This window comes from Abramis brama (assembly GCF_963993115.1).
Source record: "Abramis brama genome assembly, chromosome: 10".
Classification (NCBI taxonomy): Eukaryota; Metazoa; Chordata; class Actinopteri; order Cypriniformes; family Leuciscidae; genus Abramis; species Abramis brama.
The window spans coordinates 13,094,775-13,122,430 of record NC_139972.1 but is presented as its reverse complement, the minus strand read 5'-3'; the positions used below and the strand labels follow the sequence as shown (position 1 = coordinate 13,122,430).

General features: G+C 38.7%; 1 protein-coding gene across 5 annotated transcripts in view; it reads left to right on the top strand.

The window, feature by feature from the left end:
- dscaml1 (Down syndrome cell adhesion molecule like 1) overlaps positions 1 to 27,656 on the top strand; it is a 111,912-nt gene that overhangs the window by 19,124 nt on the left and 65,132 nt on the right. For all 5 annotated transcript variants that reach the window (XM_084127395.1, XM_084127394.1, XM_084127393.1 and 2 more), the window contains exon 3: positions 1,126 to 1,272. In XM_084127395.1, coding sequence (XP_083983521.1) covers positions 1,126 to 1,272 — 147 coding nt within the window. The remainder of the gene's footprint in view (positions 1 to 1,125; positions 1,273 to 27,656) is intronic.

Here is a 27,656-nt window from a genome sequence, read left to right as displayed (position 1 = left end):
TGGCACCTGGCAGAAACTGTTATTAATGACCAAGGAAATTCACCCGCAAGCCAGGCGTTAATTATATATAGAAGGAAAGGTAGTGAGTGAAAGCGAGACAGGAGGGGGTGGCCCCAGAGTTTGGTTGTGGGTGATTGCCATGAATTCTCATGATCGGTCTCTTTTCTGATGGGGTGAAAAAGCTGCGTAGTTGAATTGGTCTTGAATCCAATTGCAATACCCACAGATTTCTCTGAAAACATCCCCCGACTGGCGGCATGTTCGTGAATGAGATGCCCTCGCTCTGCGTCTTGCGTTACTTCCCCAAAGAAACGAGGGGGAAATTAAAATCCGTAAGTAAATAGATGTTGATGAAAGACACAAAGCAAATTGAGTCCCTGAAATTAAAATGAAATTCAGCGCCTCCTTTAATCTGTTCGCACTCCCTCGTTGCCCTTTACCGTAGGAGGATCTCCTCGCCCATAAATAACATCTTCGTACCCAGCTTGCTTTGTGTGTTCTTCTCGTCTATTGATTTTTCGTCCAGGTTCCGGTTGTCAGGTGCAGAGAGGGTCCCTTTAGCGGGGGCAAATGTTTCTGACAGCTCCAGAGGCTCTGCACCGGCGTCCACTCACCGCCGTCTGCATGCATTGCCAGGGTGATTTATAAAAAGGCCACTTCTTGAACTCTTCAACACCTCTTGACAAAAAAAAAAAAAAAAAAAGATTCAGTCTCCGTCTCAGAAATCCAGTAATATATGCTCTAAGTTGATTGATAAAATGAATGCATTTGACCTGGATCAGATCTGTTTGGATTCATTCATAAAAAAAAAAATTATCAGGTAATATTTTACATTAAAAATTTAACTAAAATTTAAAATAAAATAAAAATGAATAAATAAATATTTCATTAACATTAAATTTAATTAACAGTTCTGTCAAATCGATTAATCAATTTGTATTTATTTAATTATGATTAATCGATTTGACCACTAATAATTAAATAAAAAAATAATATTTACTAATTAATATTTTTATTATTAAATAAATACATAAAAATATATATTATTGTATAATTACTTAATAACAATGTATTGTTTAATAATAAATTCCAACATCTGTTTCTTCTCTGCCTCATCATGAACAGTGTTCAGGGAACCTTACACGGTTCGCGTGGCGGACCAAAGGTCCATGCGGGGCAACGTGGCCGTCTTCAAGTGCCTCATCCCCTCTGCTGTGCAGGAGTACGTCAGTGTGGTGTCCTGGGAGAAGGACACTGTCTCCATCGTCCCAGGTAAGACATTCCTCTCACTGTTGGGCTGTTTAAAGTAACCGCTGATTTGAAATATGTCGTTTTCATACATTTTGGACATGCAACAAATCCAAAATTCTGTACAGGAAGGTACGTTGCACCTGTGATTTTGTGTCAGTTTGGTTTATTTGTTCCTTGTCATTCAAAGGGCGGGATGGTCATTCTGGTTTCAATGTGTGGAGAACAACGGATGTTATTTGAGAGTTCAAATAGGTTCAGGCGTCACAACCTTAGGCATGTGTAAACATTGTCAAGAACAGATTTTATTATATTTAAATACATTCCACACACAGAATTCTCTCTGAAATTCAGCACAGAAAATGAGTAAGACCCCAGATTTCATATGGTCTGGGTTATAAACTGCATGGAAAGCCAGCAGTTCAGAAGTTGGATGAAACTATGGATGTGCTTTGCACTATTCTGCGGATTGTGCATTTAATTTGGTTAGCACAGTCTTGCAAGTTGTGCAGTGGCCTTTTGCCCTTAAAAATATTTTGTAAATTATACAGTAATGTTATTATATTCGAAATGTATTATACTGGATATAATTCAATGCCTAAAAGGTTTGCGACCTTCTGATTGGCTGCATAAGGAAGTTTGTATTCATCACTAAGGTGAAAAACAGGCCTAATTTTCAAATTAGATTTTGGATTTAATTTGGTGTTTTTTCCTTGAACATTCATCTGAGATGTTCAAATGAAAAGAAAAACAGCCTGGCTGGGAGACCTTCATATTCTCAATATGGTCTTGGGCAACCCTGTTAATCAGTCCGAATTCATTTTGGCCTTTCTTAATGTCTCCCATTTTGTCTGGATGGAGTATAAACTGAAAAATAGGACAGATCAACAAAATGGAGCTGAATAAAGACACGTAATGCCCTGTACTGTCAGCACGAATGATTTTCACTCATTTCCAATATTATCTAACATGGCATGCGTGCAGCATTACACAGAGATTTTCATAGGGGTCATGTTCGTGGAGGTTTGTCTGAGTAATAGGGTTGCAAATTTAGCCTAATTTAAGCAATGAGTCAGTATGACCAACTAGTTTGGGACCAAATGTTGGTTTGTAGTTATCGATAAACATATTTCAGAAAAATGACAGGAAAAAAATGTTTGATAGTATAGTAACTTAGCTACTTTTCTTACTAGGTAAGTTTTATAATAACAATGGTTTATGTAACATCTAATTGTTAGATATTGTTAGATGTAATTGTTAGGATTTTGGTCTCTATTGCAGTGCTATTTTTGTATAATTTTCTCTTGTATTTTACTAGTTTTTTAAATTAGTTTTTAGATTTATATTTAATTTTTGTTTCAATTTGAGTCATTTTGTTATGTGCTTGTCTTTTTTTATTACTTTTTGTTTTGTAATATTTCTATATAGCTTTAATTTATTTTAGTTTCAGTTTCAGTAAATTTAGTAACTTAAAACACTATTATTAAAACACTAGAAAACACTATTATTAGCGACACCGGTGGCCGTTAAGGAATTGAAGCCAGTGACTTATTGCTGGTGTTCATGCACACGTATCGTGATTTAAGGCCCCGACATACTCACGGTGAAGTTCTTTTTGTTATTTCCTCTCAATAACAAAATAACAAAATAAACGCACAACAAAAATGAAATTAGCAGTTAAGAAAGCATCTGATCATAGCGATGTGGATATGTTTGCACCAGCTCTGTGATTCACCGGCATTATGTCGACAGATGAAGTAATTAAAATGACACTGTTGAGATAAGTTTGATTGTAAAGTATATTTGAGACTATAGACTGTATAGATGTAGCTATGTGAGACTATAGTTTGAATTAATCTCTTTTTTTTTATGACACATTGACATTACAGTACAGTAATAGCTCTTTCGGCATTAACCAGCCCAAGTCCATCACATAAAAATCATGTGCACAAAATTACAAAAAGCAATACAAAAAGCGATTAAACATTTTTACATATACCCCTTTAAAGTCCACATGGACATTTCTAATTTAAAATTTCCATGTAATATTTATATTTTATTTTAATTGGGGTTTTTAGACCTCCTCTATAACTCACTATATGTGTGTTTATGTGTGAAAAATCAAGTCTGATAGTGGACAAAAGCTTTCCCACTTTATCAAATTCACTCTTAAGGGAGCAAAATGATTCTGCCAAGAGTGCTTTGTGTGTGTGTTCAAACAAGGTAGCGGTTTTCTTGAGTAGCGGACTTCCTAGCTCAAGTGGCAGTGTGTGTGTGTGTGTGTACGTTTGTGTGAACCCTGGCCTTGTAGTTGATTGGAAAATCAATAGGTGCTGCTTACACCGGCCAAGTCAGATGGAATCAGTGACTAGAGTCTCTCTCTTTCTCTCTTTGCTTAGCTCATCTTTCTCAATGGAGGTGTGCGTCTCCCTGCCCTTCGTACCGGAGCGCTCATTGATCCGCTTTAGCCGCTGTGTCAATGTGTATCAGTATAAGGGGTTCAGAGGTTTCCAGCAAGTATTGATTGATTACATGCTTGGATTCCCCTCTCTCTCTGGTCACAGATGCGGACGTTTGAGTGGTAATCCACACGACTCGGGGGATTGTGGGAAAACGTCCATGTGGATGTACAGCTTGGTGTGTGATCCCATGGGCAGAACTTTTGTTGTTTTCTCCTGTATCTGTTGTGTAGCATTGTTGCCGTTGACCGTGACTTCCAGCTTAATTGATTAACCAGTCGCTTTAATAGATTAACAGAAGGTCACACTTCCAGCTCTAGCAAACTGACTCTGACACTCTTTGCTTAAAGATTACCAAGTGCATCAATCGAGCTAAAAAAGAAATTAGCAAAGCTAACATTTCTGCGCACTGGTTTATCTTGATAAACGTAATGGACTTTAGTTATTCTGTGGAATAAAGGAAGGCCGCTCAAAAGGATAATGAAAGTGAATGTTGACTAGTAACTGACTAGTGTTGTCTAATATTTTAGAAAAGCACCATAAAAAGTGATCTATATGATGTTTGCACTATATTCTTTTGAGTCTTTTGAATGCATGTGAAAGCAATATATGAGCAACAGACCAAATTTAAAGTGTTATTTACTGAAAATCATTGACGTCACTGAGAGCTAGCCTATATATATTATATGACAAAATAGTAAAAGATTAAGTTTTTATTAATCAAAGAATCTTGTGAAAGATGTATCAGTTTCCACAAAAATATTAAGCAGCACAACTGGTTCTGAAGGATCATGTGACATTGAAGTCTGGGGAAATGGAATAAATCACAGGAATAAATTACATATTAAAATATATTCAAATAGAAAACAGTTATTTTAAAATGTAAAATATTTCACAACATTTCTTGTCTTTTTTTTTAGTTTCTTTCAAAAAAAAGCAAAAAAAATAAATAATTTTTTTTTTAAATTATATATATATATATATATATATCTTACCAACCCCAAATGTTTTAATAGTGACATTTTATATGATATTAGAATCTGAGACACATGGGGCTCACACCAGGTACTAAGGCTTTTTTGGAGAGCTTTCAGTTACTGTAAGTGTACCACGGTGTTACCATAACAAATGTTCAAAAGAAAGAAAAACTGGTTATACGATGGTACTTTTTATTAATGGTGCAATAGCGGTAGGGTTCACTTGTGGATGTAGGAGGGCTGGAGAGAATGTGTGTGTGAAGCAGTAAGCTGATTTCTGCTGCGTGACTCATGTTTAAGATGGCAAGATGTGTAAGAGGATCAGAGAGAGCAGTGAGGAGTTAGAGCAGGATTTACAGGTTCAATTACACTGCCTGTCATTAGTCTACCCTTGTTTTAGCTGGGAGGGGGGAAAAAAACCTTACACCCCACCAAAACACATTTTCCTCACCGTCTCAATTTGGCCTTTCCATTGTCTTCTTCTTAAATAAGCCAATTATTATTATTATAGACTAATCCTAAACTAAACCCTGACCTTAAATGTGAATTTTGTGTTGAAATAATTTATTGTATTTTGTTCAACATGTCATTTTTGAGCTGCAACTGTTGTAGAAATTACACACTTTTGACCCTAAAATACAACTGGCTTACATAGACCTGAAAAAAGTGTTCTCATTGTGGTTAATTTTTTCCTTTAAGGATGTCCTCAAAAGGATTTTTTTATACAGTCTCTGCAATTGACCTCAAAAGCTGACACATACAGTAATGTGTGGTTGATCTTGGGGTCTCCCTCCACCTCAGCCCTTTTTGAATGTGCCATTTAGCCATTTTGCTCCAGATCTATTCCCCGTCCCTCCATTCATGACGCTGGAATGAGGCTCATAACATCCAGGCAATTCCCTGTGTGAATTTAATGAAATGCAAAAAAGATGGAGGGATGCTAAATTATTGATCTGAAATGGAAAAGAAATAAAGAAATAAGCACGTCAGCATGTGTGATGTGGAATCATTATGCTGATAGGACTATTTATATGAAGGGCACGGAAAAACTGCATCTTGTTTGCAGTAAATCTCAAATAGTGGTGCAGTTTGTGAACGCGAGCGTGTATGTGTGTGGCTGTAGTTCTACATCAGCCTGACACTTCAAGGAAAACCAAGCACAACCGAAATAATGGGCAAAAAGCTCTCATTTTTAGTGATAAAATATCTTTTAGCAGTAAAATGAAGTCCATGCTTTTGTTTAACGGTCTTGCTTCCTACTCGGTGCGTTGTTAGCAGTCTGATCTCACTCAATATACTTTTCCTTTACAATCTAGTAAAAATCCCAGACACGTTGCTGATCTAAAATAATCAAGTCCTCCACATTCAATCGCCCCCTTGTCCTCCATTTGTTTATCTTTTATAGTCCTCTGTTAGTTTAACATCATTGGTATGTTCCAGTAGTAGATATTTTGCATATTAACACGATATTTCCATGCACTATTAAACTCTATGAGTGACAGAAAGTGGCCATGCTACTGCTCTCTCATATGTCCAAGACTGTAGATACATAGAAACTGTGAGAGAATGACTAATCTGGTGAATATAAGAAAAGGTGAATATTTTAATATCCAAGTTTTAATATAATGAAATTCAGCAAAAAGACAACAAAAGCCTAGGCGTTATTGTAGTTATGCAAGTTGCCATTGTCTATTTTTGAGTGATTGTAATGTATCCTAAATCCATCCTATCCATCTGACTGATCAATGAATCAGTGATTTGAACTTAAGAATGAATCTCTCAGACCAATTTTGTAAACTGAATCTGAAATTGAGTTTTTTTGTCAAAAGGTTCAGTGAATAACAACTTAAAGGGTTAGTTTACTGAAAATTCTGAAATTCATCAATCTAAACCAGTAAAAATTCATTTGATTCATATGGATTACTTTTATGATCTCTTTATGAACTTTTTGAAGCGCCAACATTTTTGTTGCGTGGACTTTCAATGGAGGGACGAGATTGTCTCAGGTTCCATTAAATATATCTTTATTTGTGTTTTGGAGTTGAACAAAAGAGTTATGGGTTTGGAACAACATCAGGGTGAGGAAATGATGGTAGAGTTTTCTTATTTGGGTGAACTAACCAACCTGTTATATTTTGGTCTTTTCTTCACGCAAAGGTATCATATGACTTCTGAAGACTTTGAATATTGTATACGACTATTGTATGGACTACTTTTGTGGTGCTTATTGTCATTTTTTGGGACATTTTTGGGGGGTTTGTTACAACATGAAGGTGAGTAATAGAGAATTTTTGGATGAACTTTCACTTTAAAGTGTTCCTCATTTGCCATCAGTGCCAGTTTGTCTGGAATAGTGTGAAATGTATGCACCAGTGCGTGTGTAAGAGTTTTCATCAAGCAGTTTTGTTCAGATCGTTCTCCTCCTTTTCTGTAAGCCCAAAACAGTGTGAGTTTTATCTTATCTCCATGGCAACGAGTATGAAACGACGGTCGGAATGAGGAAGGTGTGAGGATGCATCGCAGTGTGATGTTTTTTTTTGTGTTTTTTTTTTTATTAGCGTACCACCATGGCGCCACACACATATACAGTCCAGTGCTTTCACAGTTTTGCGCATGCCACAAACACATTCCGAATGGCTGACAGATTCCTGCTGAGAGGGGCATAAACTCCAACCTGGACAGACATCCTTGAACCAAACACTTCTACAGAGAAAGCTCAGAGGAAAAACACTGAATGAGAGAGCAGATTCAGAGAGAAGAGAGCAGAGAGCAGAAGTCAGTAGATCCGTATTCATTGTTAAGACGCGTCCAGATTTATACATTTAGGGTACATTTACACAACAACCAGTGGCGGTTCTACATTGAATTACACCCTGGGCGAGACCCCCTTTATCTTTCACTCGTTTCTAATTTAAATTGGGCACCTAATGGCTTGTACCTTTCTTGTCCATCTCTTATTTGACACTCGACATCGACAATCAACAGATTTCCCCTGATCCCCCCATACCAACTGTCGCTCACGAGTCACGAGACTCACGACCAGAAGTCAAGACTAAACCAATTCACCTTGGTGGTGGTGACCAAGTAATCGTTTTGTATTACCTATTTTTATTAGCCATTCAGACCATTCAGAAAAACAAAAATGTGCAGGAAATATAGAGGCCTGTATTTATAATATTATGAATGAAATGTGCGTTACTTGGAAGAAAGTCGAGGTTTGACTGATTTAGATAACTATATGGATCCCCCCGCCCCCCTTGTCCGTTCCATTTGGGAGAGACCCAGAGGTGAACTGTCATCCGCGCCCGCGCCTCCGCGCCCGCGCCTCCCCTTTCCCCTTCTCAAACAAACAGCTTCTGTGCACGGCATCTTCTCAGCAAGCAGGGGCGCCTGCAGCTGCAGGGGGCGCAAATTTGCCAATGCCCCACACAGTGAAATGATAGATAATAGAAAACCGCTTCGCGACGCAGATTTTTTTTTTTTCTGCTCGTGCCGGCGGCACCGCCCCCCCCCCAAAAATGCCGCCCCGGGCGATTGCCCGGTTCGCCCGTGCCAAAAACCGCTACTGACAACAACAATGTACTAAAAAACTGAAAAGTTTTTCTGTGTTTTTCGCGTACAGATGACAACGTTGTCAAAATGATCCTGTTTACATAGATCTGCGAAAATGATTAAAAATGCTGTATTATGCTGCCAGGCCAGTAGTTGGCGATGTCACTTTGTAAAGAAACACTATGCACATATAAACTGAACACGTAATACGCATGTGCACGATGTCGCCGAGATTTCACAAATTGTAATTTGTAGTTTGCATAGAGATGATATCGTTCTCAAAAAACATGCACTTTGAAACCTGTTTTCAAACACTTGCGTTTTCAGGCCCCCAAAACATAGTTGTCATGTAAATGATCGGCCAAAACGCAAAAAAAAAAAAAAAAAACGTTTCCATTTGTATGTCGTGTAAACGGCCCCATTATATGTATAACTTTATTCTAGCACTACTTTAGTGTTGTTTTAGGTTTATTATTTATAGTTTTTTATAGTATTTATTAATATTTATTATTTACTTTGAATTAGCATTTATTTTATATTTCTGCTTCTAAACAGCTTTGATTCTTTTTTTATTTCAGTTTTTGTCATTCTAGTATCTTATTTATTTCATTTAGTCGCCCAGGAAACATTTATCATTTTCATTTAAGGTTTTATGTTTTCTAATATATATATATTTTTTTTTTTCAGTTAATTTCAATAACCAAAGATTTTTAAGATTAAGATTAAGATTTTTAATACTAAATCTAACCTATAATTTAGTTTAGTAACAATAACTGCACTGCATTACACCCAAACATACTTTGTAAATATTTTTTCTTTTTTTTCTTTTTTGTAGAACTTATAAGACTTTTAGCAGAATGTTCACACTGCTCTTTTCCCATTCAATTATTAATGTGCACTAACAAAGTAAATAGGGTAAATTTTGATTTCATGACGACTTTAATAGTGGCGCTCAGTTTTGGAGCTCAACGGTCATTTAAAGCGATCCATATGACTCATGCACTATATCGCAAGGCTTCTGAAGCACTCAAGCTCGTATGGAATGCTTTTATAGCACTTTCCAGAACTTGACAGTCCAAGTCCCCATTCAGTTTCATTGTATAGAAAAGTTTAAAGCTGGTTTAAAATTAGACCTGCCAGTGATGGTAAGGTGAGGTCACATTGTTCCAGAGGAACCCATTAATGATCAATCGTCACCTCATTTGCGTGTATTCTAGTGTGTAGTGTGAGCCTGTAAATTGTTCATGTAATGTGTGTTTGTGGGTGAGAGAGAGCAGTTGGTCATGTCCTAACATGCCCCTCACATGTCATGAGTTACAATAATACACACGCACACTCATGCATTATGGAATAGCTTTACACAAATTGTCCTCTAAAGTGGGTCTGAAAAGTAAATCAATAGTCTGAGCAGTGAATGGAGTGTATGGGTTTTTATTTGGAGGTGCTGAAGGAACGTGTGACGGATGAGGGAAGAGGGCACTGAACTCCAGTGGGGACTCGCTCGCTAAAGAGGAATTACACCACACTGATTTGACTGGACGTTTCTGTCCTGCGGTGTATTTCTACAGTCACATTTCTTTAGTCACTGTTCAAATACATAGATTTGTTTGACCTTTTTACCACTTTTTTAGAGCTAGCACTAATAAAACGTTTCAACGTATTACAGTGTATTTTTACCATATTTTTGGACATTTATCATGGCAATATCATGGTTTTCTTTGTATCTTCAGTACTATGCATATTCATGGCATATGAATATTGCAATCATTCAGTACCATGTTACTAGTCCACAGCTCAGCCAAAATATGAACAAGGCCCGTTCACACCAAGAATGATAACTATAACGATAACTATACGATACCCAGCAAACAGTTTTGCATTTAAAAGATGTCTAATAGCCGTCCAAACACAGTACTGACATCTAGGCTAAAACAAGGCAAAATTTGGGCTGTCAGTGAAAATTTAACAGATGTCTAACCATATTGCAAGAATAGATGTCAAAGAAATGAAACCAAACTCCTTGTAATCTCTGTTGGCTTTGCTTACATGATGGAATACCTCTTTCAAGTTATTTTGGCAAAAACAACATGTAAACAAATTCAAGGTTATTTTGACTAGAAGTGGGTTACTCATAGCCGGACTGTATCGGGTCTATAGACCTTATGCGTCAGAGAAACGAGGGTGCCGCCATCTTTAGAATATTGTCTTTGAACTTCCGTTTTTGCAGTCGCTCTGTATATTTCTATGGCATTGCTGTCCAGGAGTAATTAGCTTTTGAAGTGGATTTACTTAATGTAAAGTTAACGAAAGTTATCATGAGGATTGTAATGTTTAAAGCAAATATCTTAACAAATGTCAGTAGACCGGGAAGATTTTAAAACGAGCCGTTCATTCATAAATACGCAAGATCGCTGTGAAAATACAGACCGGAAGTCAAAAGACAAGGAGCGCAGCACTGAAAAAGGGGCGGGGCTACATAAGGTCTATAGTTAACCGAGACTGTGAAATTATGGCTATTGCTTGCTGGGGATTGTTCTGTTTAGTCTTCGCACACGCTGCAGTTGTCATCTGCTGCTTTAAATGCTCAAGCTCTTTAAAGTAGAAAGATTCTGATCGGCTGTCAATGTTTTTATAGTTCTTCAGCTTGAACAAAAATCATTCTGAAAGTGATTGCAACAATATAGTTTCTCTGTGCCGTTATTGTTATAGTTGTGGTGTGGATTCTGATATTCGTTTATGTTTAGAACGATTATCTGTATTTTTGTCATTATCATTATAGTTATCGTCCTTGGTGTGAACGGGCCTTTAAAACCATTGTCAGTAAAATATCATTGTAGCAGAATCAGACAAATAAAATTATGAATGAATGATTGAATGAATGAAAATAATATGTATGTACAATAACATTTTAAAGTTCAGGCAAGTTAATGTATTCTCTATTTGCAAATGAGAAGCTGGCAAACTTAGAATTCTAGACATAATCAATGAGAGAGTGTGTGTGTGTGTGTGTGTGTGTGTGTGTGTGTGTGTGTGTGTGTGTGTGTGTGTGTGTGTGTGTGTGTGTGTGTGTGTGTGTGTGTGTGTGTGTGTGTGTATTTGTACAACTATCTTTGTGATGATCAGTTTGAGTTTTAGACCATTGGAGTGAGGACAAAGAGAGTAAAGTGAGGACATTTTGTCCGGTCCTCACTTTCTGAGACCCCTTTAAAGGCCTGTTTGAGGGTCAAGACTTGGTTTTAGGGATAAGGTTATAATTAGGTTAAGGGTTGGTTTAGGGTAAGGGTTCAGGTTAGGCACTTAGTTGTCATGGGTAAGGTTAGGGTAAGCGGCTAGAGATTGCTTTGTGTCAATGAATGTCCTCATAAAGATAGATGTACAAGAATGTGTGTGTGTGTGTGTGTGTGTGTGTGTGTGTGTGTGTGTGTGTGTGTGTGTGTGTGTGTGTGTGTGTGTGTGTGTGAGTGAATGAATGAATGAATGAATCGAGTACTCTGAGTTTGTCCATTTTTGAGTTGCATCCCCACAAAATGAATAAATTTGACAACTCTGACATTTTGTTGTGCTTAAAATGTATTATTAGTATTAGTAGTTGTAGTATTAGTATTTTAAATTTATGTACAATAACATTTCAGAGTTCAGTCAAATTTATACTTTTTGTGGGGATGCAGCTCAAAAAAATTGGACAAACTGAAAAGCCTAGACTTCACCAGCAAACATGTCTGTGTGTTTGTGTGTGTGAAAGTAGATCCTGATTTGCCTATAAAGGTACATGTAAAATGCCTCAATGCATTGCAGTGAGACTCAGCTGATCACACACGGGCCTCTGTGTCTGCCAGCTACAGCCATTTTCTACCAATCTGCATATTCAGCCCCTAGAATCTCTACAGCACACAGAGAGAGGGAGAGAGAGGTGAAGATGGAGAGCTGCTCTGTGAGCGTTAGTAATCAGCGCTCTCTTTAGTGGAGCGTGCCTCCACTCCAGCTGCTCCCTCAAACAACCACACCATTTCCTCTCTCTCTGTCTGTCAGTCTGTCTCAGGGTTAGAGAATGAGTGACAATATCCCTTCAGAAAGTGGCACAACAAAAATAAAGAAAGAAGGGACAAAGTAAAAGACAGAAAGAGAGGCAGGTGCTGAATTATGCAGACATGGAAAGAGTGATGAAAGCTGTGGTCGGGCCGGACAGATGGACACAGAGAGAGAGAGAGAGAGAGAGAGAGAGAGAGAGAGAGGGAGGTGTGCGCTTTTAAGTCCCAGAGTCGCCACAGCCTCTGGGGAAAGAAGGGCTGATGGCCGTGTGAGCGCCCATTAAAGATGCCCTATCTGTCCCTTATTTATTTATCCCGGTCTCTGTATCTCCATTAAAGAGCAAGGTGCTAAAGGGAAGAAGCTGTAGAGGCATCCTCCTACCTGCTGTGTATGTGTATGTGTGTGTGTGTGTGTGTATTTGTGCGAGTGTATGTGTGTGTGCAGGGGGAGATGAGGGAAATGGAGGCGTTTACTTATTGATGTGTGTTTACGGGGTCAGTGGTGGTTTGAGCAGAGGGTTGGAAGACTGGGCTTGTTTATTCACAATCGTGTTTGGATGTTTTACAGGGAGAGCAGGTGCAAAGCATCGCCGCGTGTTTAAGAAGAGACACCAATGTCCCATTGCCCACAGAGAGAGCGAGAAAGGAAGAGAGATTGAGTTAAACATTAAAACATGCCTCAGGATAGATAGATAGATATATAGATAGATAGATAGATAGATAGATAGAGAGAGAGAGAGAGAGAGAGAGAGAGAGAGAGAGAGAGAGAGAGAGAGAGAGAGAGAGAGAGAGAGAGAGAGAGAGAGAGAGAGAGATAGATAGAGAGATAGATAGATAGATAGATAGATAGATAGATAGATAGATAGATAGATAGATAGATAGATAGATAGACAGACATACAAAGAGATAGACAGACAGACAAAGATAAAGATAGATAGATAGATAGATAGATAGATAGATAGATAGATAGATAGATAGATAGATAGATAGACAGACATACAAAGAGATAGACAGACAGACAAAGATAAAGATAGATAGATAGATAGATAGATAGATAGATAGATAGATAGATAGATAGATAAACAAACAGATAGATAGATAGATAGATAGATAGATAGATAGATAGATAGATGTAGAGAGAAGGAGGAACGACAAATAGGAAGCTAAGAGAGGAAGGAGTGCAGTGCGAGAGGAGAATTTCAATGGCACTCCAATCATCCAGCCAGGCTCGTTAGCCTGGGGAACATTTGCATAGAGCCTCAGTGAATTCATTTGGCGCTACCCAGAGAAGATGGCTTCCTCTCTACGCGCTTAGTTATGCAGCAAACCCCACACTGCGCCATCCGCGCGCCGCATGTGCGCATGTGCCAGCGTTTTTTCATCTTTGCGAATATGCTATGTATGTTTGGGCATAATATTTCCTTAAATTGGATGTTCAATCTAGATCCAAAAATAGCTTTCTTTCATAGCAGTGAAAACATAAATGCAAATGTACAGACTGAAATGAGACCTGCTTGACCAACAGTACTAATTGGCTCTGCCGTTATCTGTAATGAGGACCCCGGCCTTGATGTTAACCTGATTTATGGCTGAATACATGTCAGTCCAGTTCATGCTTAGGAAGGGTAGGCAGTGGAGATGTCATGCATAATTAGAAATGCGGTGGATGTGTTATTTGAATTATTTCATAGGCCCCAGAACGGAGATTAATGCTGTTTGACTGCAGCAATGATGACTTAGTGTTGTGTGTAAGTAAAATCTGGAACTGACATTGGCAAGGAGTGAAAGATTTTGCCTTTGAGAAAATGATTCCATGAAAGGCTTCTGTGCTCCTGAATGTTATTGTGGTTGTACTGTTGTGCTGAATATCAGCACGGCTGTGCACTGGCTGTAGGCATGAGGATGCATGCGGAGAGCCCGTCTTAATGCCTCTGTCTCTCTCTCTGTCTTTCTGGAGGTATGATTGAGTACTGGTGGGGGAGATGGCTTCTCAATGCGTCATTAATGGCTAATCAATGGCCTCTGTGTTATATAGTGAGCGTCCTGGGACTCCCACAAGTCTTTAATCTGGACATCATCTCACTGGCCTCCCAGAATGCCTGCACACACACACACACACACACACACATACACTTACGCATTTACGGTGGATCAATGTTTCAGAGAAAAGTGGAGTCAGTATCTGTAATGTATTTTGCACTTGCTTTATAGCTGCATAATTTGTAATTTGTGCATTGTTGCTTTCTAAAGGGGGCGTTCACACTGACATATTTCTGCAGTGACAGCCAGAACTCATTCATTTTCAATGATAGAGCGACAGTGCCTGTCGGCGACGCGATCTGGGAGTGTTTTCTGCGATGTGGCAAAGTTGTGAATCTTCATTTTATGCAAATGAGCTGCACCAATGGTAGGGAAGACACTCTATTTCAGTGTTTGCAAGACAGATTAAATGTTCATGTTACTGTGAGTAATCTTATTTTCTATGTTATTTGTTTCTGTCCATATACAGCGATAATGAAGAAAAAACTGTATTAATGATTGGATCTGAGAGGGTTTGATTCATGTATTGATAATTGTTTATATTGTTCAAGAAGTATTATGCACTTGTGCTTTTTATAGACACACATTTCCCTTGCAGGATAATGTTAATTCCTAGGAAACTTATTCAGGCAATACATTTGATTTGTGATCAGATTTGTGATAAAACAGCATTCCTATTCATAGAATGGGGCATCATACCTTGACCATAACTATATCAACAGTTAAGAAGTATTCTGTATATAACTATATCAACAGTTAAGAAGTATTCTGTATAAGGCTTTCTTTTATTTTCTGCAGTATGTTGGGGTCTGATAGGTTGCAGCACAGCTTTATATCTGTTTGAGAAGTGTCTTCTAACCTGTTTCCCTCTGAGCATAGTTATTTATGAGTTAAGAGCGTGTTTGAGTGTTAGTGAATACATGTTTTTACCTCTTCTCTTGACTTCCACCTCCTCAGGCTCTCCTTTCCCTCCACTCAATATTCATCCTTTGTTTCTCTCTCTTAAGAACATTTCAGGTGCACCTGATCCCCCTCTCCTGCTCAGAATCGTTATTTCTCTCCTGCTCATCTAACTAGCTTCGCCATCCATTTCTTTTCTCTCATCCCTTCTGTCTCCCCTCTCTTTTTCTCAATGCCCCTGCTGAAGTGTCAGGCAGTATGCATTTCTGCTGCTCTCTACCCAGTTAAAGTCCGGCAGCTTTGGTCCAGTACCCACGCTTTGCACTGCCTTGGGCTTGTAATTCTTTTTTCCCTTTCTTTTTGTCTTTTAACATTTTGTGAAGACATTTTTTTGAAAACACACTTGACTACACTGACTGTATATTGAAACTCGTCAGCTAATTTTTACTGAGTTGTTTCCCTTTAAGGGTTTTTGCGTATTGTTTTGCGCTCATACTGTGGTGTGTACCTCAGGGTTCGATCTTTGGCCCTATTTGCTTTTCTTCCTCTTATGCTCTAAAATATATTGTTCATGATCTTTTTTTCTTCATGAAAGATTCATATTTTCCAGCTTTTCAAGATGAGAAAATATTTTATGTTAACATAGAACTGTAACTTATTGACCCTTTTTACTGTCTAAACACTGGTTTTCAAACTGTGGGCCGCGACCCATTTGTGGGAAAAGGTGGGTCGCGAAAATCACTTGGCTGCAGCTAAACTTTTGTTTCAGTGAATGACACACACACACACACACACACACACACACACACACACACACATCTAAATCGTGAGTTTCCTAAGTGCGATTTTCGATTTAATTGTATTAATATATGCGCTGCGTGTTTCAAATTGAAGCTTGCGCTTGCAACTTGTAATAAGTGTTTTCAGGGTCTCCGAGCAGCTCGGTTCATTATAAAGCAGCTTGGAGCGCATTATTAATGAGAAGCGACTTGTTCACTCCAATCACTGCGCTGTATTCTGCATGAGATTGCATTACACCGGATAATTCAAATGTCACGAATGTCTGTTTTAGGTCTGTTCCTTCATTTCTGTCATCTGTTCAACTCAGCGCTGTTGTCTTTTAGAGACATGGTACGTTGTTTACGTTTCCTCGCGTGCATTTGGCTACCTACCAACACATAAGGAAAAAATGTCTGAGTCTGTAAAAAGCATTTCACATGTACAGTACACACATGCAAAGAGCATGAGAGTGTTTTCTGCACTGAACACTGCGATGAGTTTAACAACACTCGCAGTGCGGATTACAGTTCATATCCAGACCGAAGCGAAATCAAATTAAAATGCAAATGTTAGTATTGAAATTGTACAGTTGTACTTTCAAATAAAATTATATTTAATATTATTTTTATTAAATATTCAATAATAACATATTTTTGTTAAATATATCCTACTGTTTCACTCATTTTTATGTAGAACACTGCTAATAACTTTTGGCTAAGCACAGGATGCTCAAACGTAAGCATCCTATGCTTCTAGGACATCTGGAGGTCATTGAGCTGTCCAAAGTATTCCAAAAAGTTCACCAGAGTAGCCTTTATCACACCTGTTTAACTGAAAGTGTCTTAGTCCAATCACTACAATACAATGTCTCAATGTTTTGAAACATGTCAACAGCATGTAGCTGTTTTTAGCTGTCTCCTTGGCTAGAGAAGTTATAAGGGAAAACAGAGAAGGGAGGGAATGTTTCTGAGCCTGAAGCTGACTAAGAATCCCAGAAGACAAAGAGGAAGAGAAGGAAAGAGAGAGCGGAGGGAGGAGGGGTGGAGAAAAGAGAAGAGCAGGCATGTAATTTGAATCTCATATACATTTCAGTTGAAAACCAGCCTAGCCTTGATACAAACCCTCTGGAGACCACCACAAACCCCCTCCACCTCCTCAAACACACACAGGCACACACAAACATCTCTTCTGCAGTCACCATACCTTTAATACAAGGCCTAGGGCAGCAGAGCATGACCGCTTACCATGCACAACAAACACAAAACACACACACACACACGTTGACTGGTACACAGTTAGTCTTTATGCGTGCATTGGAACAGATTGTTCTTGATGAATTTGCTGAACAGCTGAATGCTCACAGTCTTGCTAGCGTAAAGCAAGAGTCGGATGCTGAAACATGCAAGATGCAGGAGTATGTTTACACATATGTGCATGCACATGCGTTATTGTTCACGTTTTGGTTGACACCTCTCAACTAGTCTCACACAATTCTTTATCAGACTGGCAGGAGGCTGTGTTTACAAGGTACAAGGTGTAATGGCTGGTTTTAAAGACAAATTAATCAATGGATTTGTAATTTTTTTTTTTTTAAGCACTAAGTGAACTAGTTATCTGCAGCATAACTTCAATATAGTTGAATCTGTGAAATAATCAGTAGTTTTAAACAGAAATTCTGATCAGTTTTTTTGTATATCCAAATGTTAATGCTATTATTTTTCATGCATGACTTTTAATGTAAACCTGCCCCTAAACCGCACAAAAAAACTAAACTGACTGTTATTGGTCGCTTTATAAACCAATCAGATGGCTCATCCTGTCTAAGTGGGCGGTGCTTGGCCAAAATAAGCTGTGATGTGGACCAGACCTTTTGTCTTTTAGTCAAAGCTCTGGCTGTGTAACGCTACCAGCTTTCATTTATCTTTTTGGTTGCACTTTTTTAAGGTGTCCTTGTAACTTGCATGTAATTATGCATAATTTATAGTTATTGCCATAGTAACATGTAACATGTAACAAAAACACTAAAATAAAGTGTTTCCATCTTTTCTTCTGTGCATTCTGTATGTGCACACTCATTAGTTGTTTGTGTTTGTCTCATTCTCTCTCTCTTCCTGCAGAGCCACATCCTCCTTTACCTCTCCTCTCCTCCTTTCACCTCATGACCTTCTCTGTCTTTCTCTCCATCTCTCTGTTTATTCAGTTGCACCCACCTCAGTGTTTTTGAATGCCCATGTATTTTTCCCCATCTCTACACACTGTGTGCATTCTATCTCTCCCTCTCTCTCTCCCTCTAATTCTCTGATAGACAAGAGCTAGCCTTGTTTATTTGAGAGGAAAACAGACTCACATTCATCCGCTCCTTGTATCTCTTTCTCTCCCTCTTCCCTTCACTCCTATCTGTATTTCTGAGACCCTCTCTTGCTGAGGTTATGTTTATGATGTTCCTGTCCCTTCCTGTCTCTATGAGATCACAGCGTATGGTACGTACGCCCATGATTATGAGGGTTTAGCTTGAAGGGTTTAATTTGTAGGAGTTTGTTTGTGATTGATTTCAAATGCTACAGCAGATCTCTTTAATATCTCGGCTGTTTCTCCTAGGCAAGAATGAGAAACTCCTGAGGTAATAAGAAAAGACCTCCTGTGGTAGTAATTATACATTTATCCTCTAGAGTTTCTGAAGAAATCTCCTTAATGTCTCAGACTGTGCTCAGATTTGCCAAGAGAGCAGACTTCCCAATTAAAGATTATTTTATGACCTATAATTATGATGTTTGTGTTAATTTATTAGTCTTAGTGGATTTAAAATAACCTAATTTGTTTCTGGGTTTTTTCTTCATGGGACATTTCACAAGAAACATTGGAGAGAAAGCTGATACTTCAATGAATTTTAACTGAGACTGTGATTATGTGTTCTTAGCTATGGAAGAAGAGAGATGTTCTGTGCGTGATCTACTGACAATGTGCAAATTAAAGAACACATATGCAATCTACCAAGAGAAAATTAGCGTCTGGTTCAAAGGGATAGTTCACCCAAAAATTAAGCCCATGATTTACTCATCCTCAAGTCATTCTTGGTGTATATGACATTCTTCTTTCAGACGAATACAAGCGGAGTTATATTAAAAAATGTCCTGGCTCTTCCAAGCTTTATAATGGGAGCTTCTGTTTTGAAGCCCATAAAAGTGATGTGTAAGAAAATATCCATTTTTAAAACTTTATAAAGTAAAATAACTAGCTTCTGGCCAAACGAACATACGGATTCCACTTAAGTGTAAAGCGCAACTTATGCGAGTAATGCGATGTACTGCTGATATTTACGCTACGCCATGATGCATACGCTATTTCTGACGTCACAAGTTGCGTAAGTTGCGCTTTAGGCGTAAGTGGAATAAGTATGTTCGTTTGGCCGGAAGCTAGTTATTTTACTTTATAAAGTTTTAAATGACTGAAATCTCCTCTCATGAGCTATAAAAGTAAGTACAACATCTTGGTTCGATATGTAGATTGTGGTGTGAATGGTTGTGTTTGTGTGTGTGAGTGGGGACGTGCAGAGGTGTAAGTGTATATTTATCTAGTAAAGTGCATGCTCTGTTCTCACGGCGTCTTGCTGTTTCATTTCCTGACCTGACCCATGTCTGCTCACTCATGTGAATCACTGGGTCTCTTTCACTTCCCTGTATCTTTACATCGATCCCCCTGTTTCTCTTCGTTTCAGCTTGGGAATGAGTTTTATTGATGTGACAAGAATTTGGCAACACCCAAGGAGCTCCTTCATTTTTACCTTCTACTGATTTTCCCTGTCCATCCATCCATCCACCCCTTTGGTCTGTTCCAGTGTTCCATGTGAAGGCGGGTGTGTGTGTGGTCTACGTCAACCATGGCTTCAATTACAATTCATCTCCATTAACCTAATTTGGGTCTTTGTGGGAGCGTGTTGATGTTGTGTGTGAGTCTAGTTTCTGCTCTAGTCTTTCTGGTTGCTTTGTAGCCCATTTGCATTTACATTTACCGTTGTGTCTCTAAGCGAAGGGAAATAAGGTGAAAGGAGAGAGAATAAAAGAGAAATGTGGGCAATGGGGTAAAAACAGCCCTAGGTTCTGCCAGATGGTGGAATAACTGCCCTCAATCCCCCTCATCACCACCACATGCACTTTTTTTGTTCTCTCCATCATGATGGGTGGAGGGAGACAGGATGTATATTACGTACTCAGGTAAGGACACCACAAACCAGATTTTAGAGTGCTTTGCTGAGTCAGTGTGTTCTTACATAAATGGATGGCACATTTAAAGGGATAGTTCACCCAAAAATTATTTCATCATTTACTCGCCCTCAGGTCATTCCAAACCTGTATAACTTTCTTTATTCTGTGCAACACAAATGGAGATGTTTTGAAGAATATCCAAGCTGCTCTTTTCCATACTATGAAAGCATATTGTAAACACAGGCTGCAAAGCTTCAAAATCGAACGAAGTGTTTTGCAGCCACGCAGCAGCTTTTGAGGAACAGACCGAATATTAAGTTGTTGTTTACAGAAAATCATGAAATATTAGTGTTAATTCTTGCTTTTTCAATGTTTGTGCAAGAAATCAAGACTTCTAAGTTAAAACTTAGAAATGTGTGGCCTTTATCAAATAGAAGTTATTAATGACATATTTAGGAACTGTTTTTATTATTATTACATACCAAATAATGTAATAAAAAATGATTCCCTTGTGAAAAGGAAGTGGACTTTAGCATACTTTCAAAAAAAGAGTGCTTGTTATATTTAGTTCACACTTGAGGTTATTCTTTTAAAGTATGTTTTCGGAGACTTAACTGCAATTAAATTAAAATGTATTATTGTTTAAATTTATATTAAATGCAATCATCTGAAATTTAATGTATAATGTTTTTTAATGTAATTTCATAATTACTTCTATTTTCTTTAAAATATACTGATAAGCATTTATGGTCTCTAACTGGAAAATATACTTTAATAACATTTCTATTGAAAATTGCACTGCTGTAGCCAGAGCTTTGACTAAAAGACAAAAGGTCTGGTCCACATCACAGCTTATTTTGGCCAAGCACCGCCCACTTAGACAGGATGAGCCATCTGATTGGTTTATAAAGCGACCAATAACAGTCAGTTTAGTTTTTTTGTGCGGTTTAGGGGCAGGTTTACATTAAAAGTCATGCATGAAAAATAATAGCATTAACATGCAATTACATTTCAAATATATTTGTAAACTTAATATTTAAAATTATAATCAAGTACTTTACATGTACTTTAGTATGTTTTGTATGTGAACACATCAAATTAAGTGTGCATCTTTATAGAATGACAAAAGATTATTAAAACATAATAATTTCAAATGTACTTAAAAGTAAACCTTAATTTGACATTACAAAGTGCCCTTTTTAAAAATGTACTTCATGCTTCAAGCAGTTATGAAAGTGTAGTCTTTTTAAGTAAACTTAAGTGACCTTATTTAATTAATTTTTATATTATCCGCAACTATTTTTCAAAAATATATATTTTTAAGATTTGATGTACACTACAAGTGCGCATTCAATACAATTGAGCAGACTTGTTTTTCACATTGGTTAATATGCTCCAAAGTCTGCAACCCATAGCCATACCCGACACAGACAGAGGAAAAATAAGTGTTGTTTGGCGTTGTTGATGATCTTGTGCATGTTCACAAATGACATTCGAGAGCAACGATTTTCAGTCAATGATGATGTCAATTTCAATCTGTTCTTAATACAAACCAATCAAATGGCTTCATAAGAAGAGAGATGATTGATGATGATTGATATCAAATATTTTTTTATTATACATATTCAAAGTTTTCAATCAAATCTGCTCACTTTTGTGCAAGCAGTTTTTCTCCCCAAATGCGTTTCAGTAGCAAAGCATTATTTCAGAAACAGCTGAGATCATTAAAACCTGCAGTAGTGTGGGTATTAATGCAAAGCTTAGCACTGCAAACAGTCAGATCTGAATAACCCAGTTTTATTTTAAGACTAACAGCAGCCACATCACACATATGGTCCGGGTGCCATAGCAACTCTGACAGTATGTTGGGATGTCTGTGCAGTGTGTATGTGTGCCATGGAGGTGTGTTTGTCCTGTGTTGGTTGATTTGTTATGTGTGTGTGTGTGTACACAGATCAGTTTGTGTACTTTTGATATTGATTTGTAGGTTTGTTTTAGGGGTGGGTGGCAGGGTTGTGTCATGTCTCATGCTCAGAATAGTAATCTGTGCACGATATGACATCTTTCTGATAGCAGCATATCTGCCATTAAAATCAATAATCCTCTCATGGGGCCGACCCTGCGGCCAGTGCGCTAATGCACCGAGCTACATACACACACATACATACATAAACATATCACAATGATATTTACATAATCTTGCATTGATATTTACGTATGGACAAACACGGTGCTTGTTCATATAAATAAAGCTTTGTGTCAGAAGCACATTAGCATCTATTTCTCTTTAGAGGTGTTTAGTAAGGGTCTGTGTTTTAAGCCGTTCTCTTGTCCTCTTTTTTCGTGTTGCGTAAAGGTTAAACCTGATGTGACCCATAACCCAGACAGCCAGAACGCTGTGCTGTCTAAATGAGTGTGTGTGCCTGGCTCTCCATCTCAACCCTGCCATCCCAATCATTCAAATGAACACCTAGGAAATTGGAATTGATTCGGCCCCTTTTTGTGTGCGTATGTGTGTCCCTGGCTCTTAAATAGGATAGATTGTCACCATTATGCAGGAAAACGCACATTCACACACACACTGTTTTTGGTTTTTCTATCATAATATCATAATTTTGATTGACATACTAATATTTTCTATCCTCTACTCCTAACCCTCTAAACTAACCCTCACGCCATTGGCTGGTTGGTCGATTTTAGGTTTTACTGTTCTTGTGGGGACATTTGGTCCCCTCAATGTAAGAAAAACCTGACACACATACAGTTTGAAGACTAGGCAGTGAGCTTATAACTGGAGCTTTAACATGTAATGCCAGGGAGATTAAATGTATGTTTTTTTTTTTCCGCTCTTGATAAGTCAACAGCGCGTACCAGCGCTCAGCTGATAGGAAGACTGCTTGTACACACACGCACCGTGTTGCCAAGCAGACGCTGCTGGCTCTAATGCTGGCATGCACGTTTGTGTACATGCATAAATACGAGGGGCGCTAATGATTCTGCATATCCCGTGCCGTAATGTCAGATGTACCCTCGCCACGTACACATCTGGGGCCTGCGTAATCTATAGAAAAAATGGCATTTAGGATTAAAAAAATGGCAGAAAAGTGAATGGTGGGATCAAGAATATATAAAGAGAAGGAGATAGCCTATAGTGAAAAGAGCGGGTAAATGGAAGCAGAGGAAGTATATGGGCCACCAAATGCATGTTTAAATTTTGAGCAGGCACTTAAGGGGACAGCACAGAAATGCATATTTCTGGAAAGACATGGAAAAACAGCTTTAAGTGTGCACGTGCTGCCAGGGCAGCAGTTTTTAATGGGAGCGTGTGAGGTGTGCAGAGGAGAGGAGTGAGGGGAAGAGGAAGAGAGGAGAGAATGGAAGCCTTAATGGATTCATTTTTGCTTCACTAATTTTAGGGCCTTTTAACAGCATGTGCCTTCTCCCCTTTCTCTGCCTCCCTCTCTTTCCTTTTCTCTGCATCTCCAGTTAATTTAATGAAGAGTCGCCCGATTGCTTTTAGCATTAATATTCCAATATGGAGTGGTGTAAATAATAAATGCTTCTCTCTCTTTCCCTCCCTCCCTCCCTCTCTCTCTCTCTCTCTCTCTCTCTCTCTCTCTCTCTCTCTCTCTCTCTCTCTCTCTCTCTCTCTCTCTCTCTCTCTTATGGATGATGTTGAGTCCCATCTGTTGTGTCTTTGGTGCTACTGACTGACTGAGCACTCCCTCTGCATAGAGAGAAAGAGAGAGATAAAAAGTAGACATAGCAACAGTATTGGTGAAATGGAAAGGTGTGTCTGTTAGCAAATCTGGAGTTTCGGCTTTCTGGTGTTCGTTGTACCAAGGATACCAAGAACAGCGGATGCAGTGCGGGATTATGCAAACACCGCCAGGGGTTTTAACATTTTTAAAGTGTATAACAACTTTTGTTTTTACCTCACAAAGCTATCATATGGCTACAGAATACATGTCTTATGTACTACAGCTTTGGAGTTTGACAGCCCATTCAGCATGAACATCCTGTCTAAAGGGCCACTCACTCCAAGGACAATAACTATAACAATAACTATTACTATAAAGTTTTCAGAATCGTTCTAATTATATGAGAACAGGGAAGTCCGCACTATAGCTATAACGATACAGAGAAACAAAATAGAGTAGTTGGAATCACTTTCAGAATGATTTTTTTTCCAGCTGATGAATGATGAAAACACTGACAGCCAATCAGACTCCAAGAGACTTTAAAGAACTTGATCATTTAAAAAGGCTTGATGATTGAGATAAGCAAAGAGGGAGATCTCTGCTCGTGTCCACAGACTGTTTCATCAAAGCTAGAGGCCCCTTGCAAAATTGTAATGAGTTCAGCTAATTAATTTAGACCATGTCAACAGATGGCTAAACCCACATGGCTACCGCAGTGAAAGGTTCGCTTTCCCTCTGCCCATCTTTATCGTATGCACAGACACACACTTTACAAACACGATCGTCCTCCATTTAGCCACTGACAGAGACCTTAAAGTGTAGTTGTGAACAAAATTTTGCCAAGAAGTTAGATTGTGCTTAGTTCCTCTTGTGCTTATTTTACTCTCAATTTCATTGGCTGTTGTTCAATGCTTCATTTGCAAGGCCGGATCAGGTTGGGACAATGCACACAGCTGACAACTAGTCAACTAGATTTTAGTTTGAAATCTGTCTTTGCATCTGTGACTGGATGGGGGACATGTTCTGCATTTTCTGGCTATAATTTGTGCCATTTTCAAAGTAATCTTTGTTATATAGTTATATTTATATAACAGCAATATAAGTTTTTGTTATGTCCCCTTTTTAGGTAAACGTGTGTGTGCATAATAGAGAGTGTCAGTTTTAGGCAGAAAGGCTAATCAATCTCCTTTTCTTTGCTGTGCTCCTCTGAAATCATAATGGGCCCAGAGCAGACCCCTGGGGTACGCCTGTGTGTTCTCAGCCTATTAAACAATTACACACACACACATGTGGCACTCACCTCTACCCTGATGCACAGTTACACACTAACACTCTCATTTCCCCTCCGTAACCTCCCCAGTATTAAAGCCCAAAGTATACTTCAGTTTTGACGTGAATGCTTAGCCTTTCAAAGTATAGGCTACTCCATTTGATAGCATGCATGAACACAGGCACTTGATACTAGAAATATTGAATCTTTATTCAATGTCTGTGCTGTTTCGCTCCAGAAGTTATGAGTGATAAAAGTGTCTTTGTATTGTCTTTGTATCTCTTACACACTCACACAAGCGCTCATCAGCTCGGGTATCTATTGTAGTCTTGAGTAGTTTGTTGTTGTTGTTGTTCTGTTCCTTTTTAATTATTATTATTTTATTTATTTTTACTTTTTGAAACAACAGGTCAGTTTGGTGTTTCCACCTTATTGACAAACGAAGGCGTATGTGCAAGCTGAGAGCAGAAATGGGCTGTACTGTAGACCCACACTATGCCGATTATGAAATGTAATCAAATGTAATCAACTCATACCATAGCTTACGCATAAAAAACATATATAACATCAAATTTGTCCCTGACAGTTAAAGTCAGGGTACAGGAAAAACAATATGAAAGGAAGTACCAGAGTGGTTTCAGCAGGTGTGTGTTTTAGGGGCATCTCTGAGAGTGCGTGGAGTGTGGTGAGCGTAGACAATCTGTCAAGGACAGGTTGGGCGTAGGGGGTGGGTGTAGTTTTAAAGAAAACTACAAAAATAGAGACACAGAGAGAGAGATAGACCACGTTAATGGCTACATTTGTCTGCATGCACGTGCAGTCATGTAAACACAGCCACGAAAGAGAATTGTTCCATTCTTCCACTTAACCTTCCTTCTCCCCCCCACCCCAACTCCTCTTTTGCTCTGTCTCTCCTCGTATGGCCTCTCCACTCGTGCCGTCACAGCCATTTCACAGCTAGTTTTGGTCTGAGTATCTAAACAGAAGCTGCCCATTAAAGATTAACTGTTAAGGGACAGCACATTCAGTGCTGCCCCCCTCCCCCTGGTGTATGAAAGAGGTCACAGTACTCTAAAAAGGGGTGTGCTAGTTTTAAGCGACATTTGCCATTCTGCAAAGATCTGACGAATCAGCATTTACAGCGACCCCACCCAGGTCAGGTCAAAAATTGCTTCAAGATGTGACCACGATACACTTTTAGCTGCCGGACTTAAATTAAGGACACTAGACGACACAGTCTTGGGCTTTCTCGTGCACTCAGCTCACTCAATAGAGACAGACAGGGTACACTTTGTTATAGTGTATTTTTATTACTAAACTCTAAAGTACTGAAGCATTGTTAGAGAAAACTATGAAGAGAATCTGTATTTGTGCATGCATCCATATTTTGGAGGTCATGCCGTCTCTTGTGTGTATGCATGTGAGCATCTCAGGGCGCGTGCGTCTTTGTGTGCCTGTCAGTTTGTGTGTGTCTGGTGCACAATAGTGGTAATTATGTTGGCTGTGGGGGCTCAAGGGGAGTGTGTGAGGCTGTGTGTGTGAGCCAGAGCGAGGGGCAGCAGTCAAACAATAATATAATCTGGGGCTTTTGTGTGCGTAGGGCAGAGGGCAAGACGGTGTCAGCTGTTATTGAGTACTTATCCCTGTAACAGACCATTCATTACACACGCACACTTAAAGCTGCGCACACGTCTCACAAACACAATAGCACCCTCACCGTAGGCATATCTCAAAAGCCACAATTTACTAAAAAATACTCAGCAAATATACAAAGAAACAAAACAAGCACACTCTCAGTTGGCACACAATGGCTCAATGACAAAGAGTGGAGCTTGTTAAGGTTTGAAAGACTTTTATTGTATTGAACCGCTCTTGAAGCCAAACACCAAATCGCCACAGAAACAGCTTGTGATACAGCGTTTGTCTCAGAGGTGACCGGAGTTAATCTCTAACTGTTTACTGTTCAGTCTCACACATGATAAAGGAAGCTCTGGTGGAGCGTTTGATGGATTGGTGTAAGATCTGTTTTGAGGGTGTGGAAAGAGTATAGCGCTGTCCTTAATAGTCATTTTAATAGGAATCCACACGATTGGGTATTTCAGGTGAAGGCAAAAAATTTCCCCTTGCAGATTTCACGTTGACCAACAGAAAGCTGCTTGGATAAAAGTGACTTCTGTGTGAGCTGTGCTTCATTCATACATTGCTACACTATTGATAAACAATGGACCTTTTTTTGTCAGTGAAATGTTGCCGAAATTTTGCTAATGTGACCACATGTAGTATAGATGAGGTAGTAGTCCACTGTGGAGTCTGCATCAATCTAGGCGTTGCAAACTTTGCAGTGCTTTTCTTGAACCTAATTTACAAATAGGACACCATATAATAGCGAATATTAGCATTAAAGGGAGGGTTCACCCACATTTTTTTCATCCTCATGTCCTTACAAACATCTTGTTTGACATTCTTTCTTTTATGGAACCCATAATCAGATATTTTGAA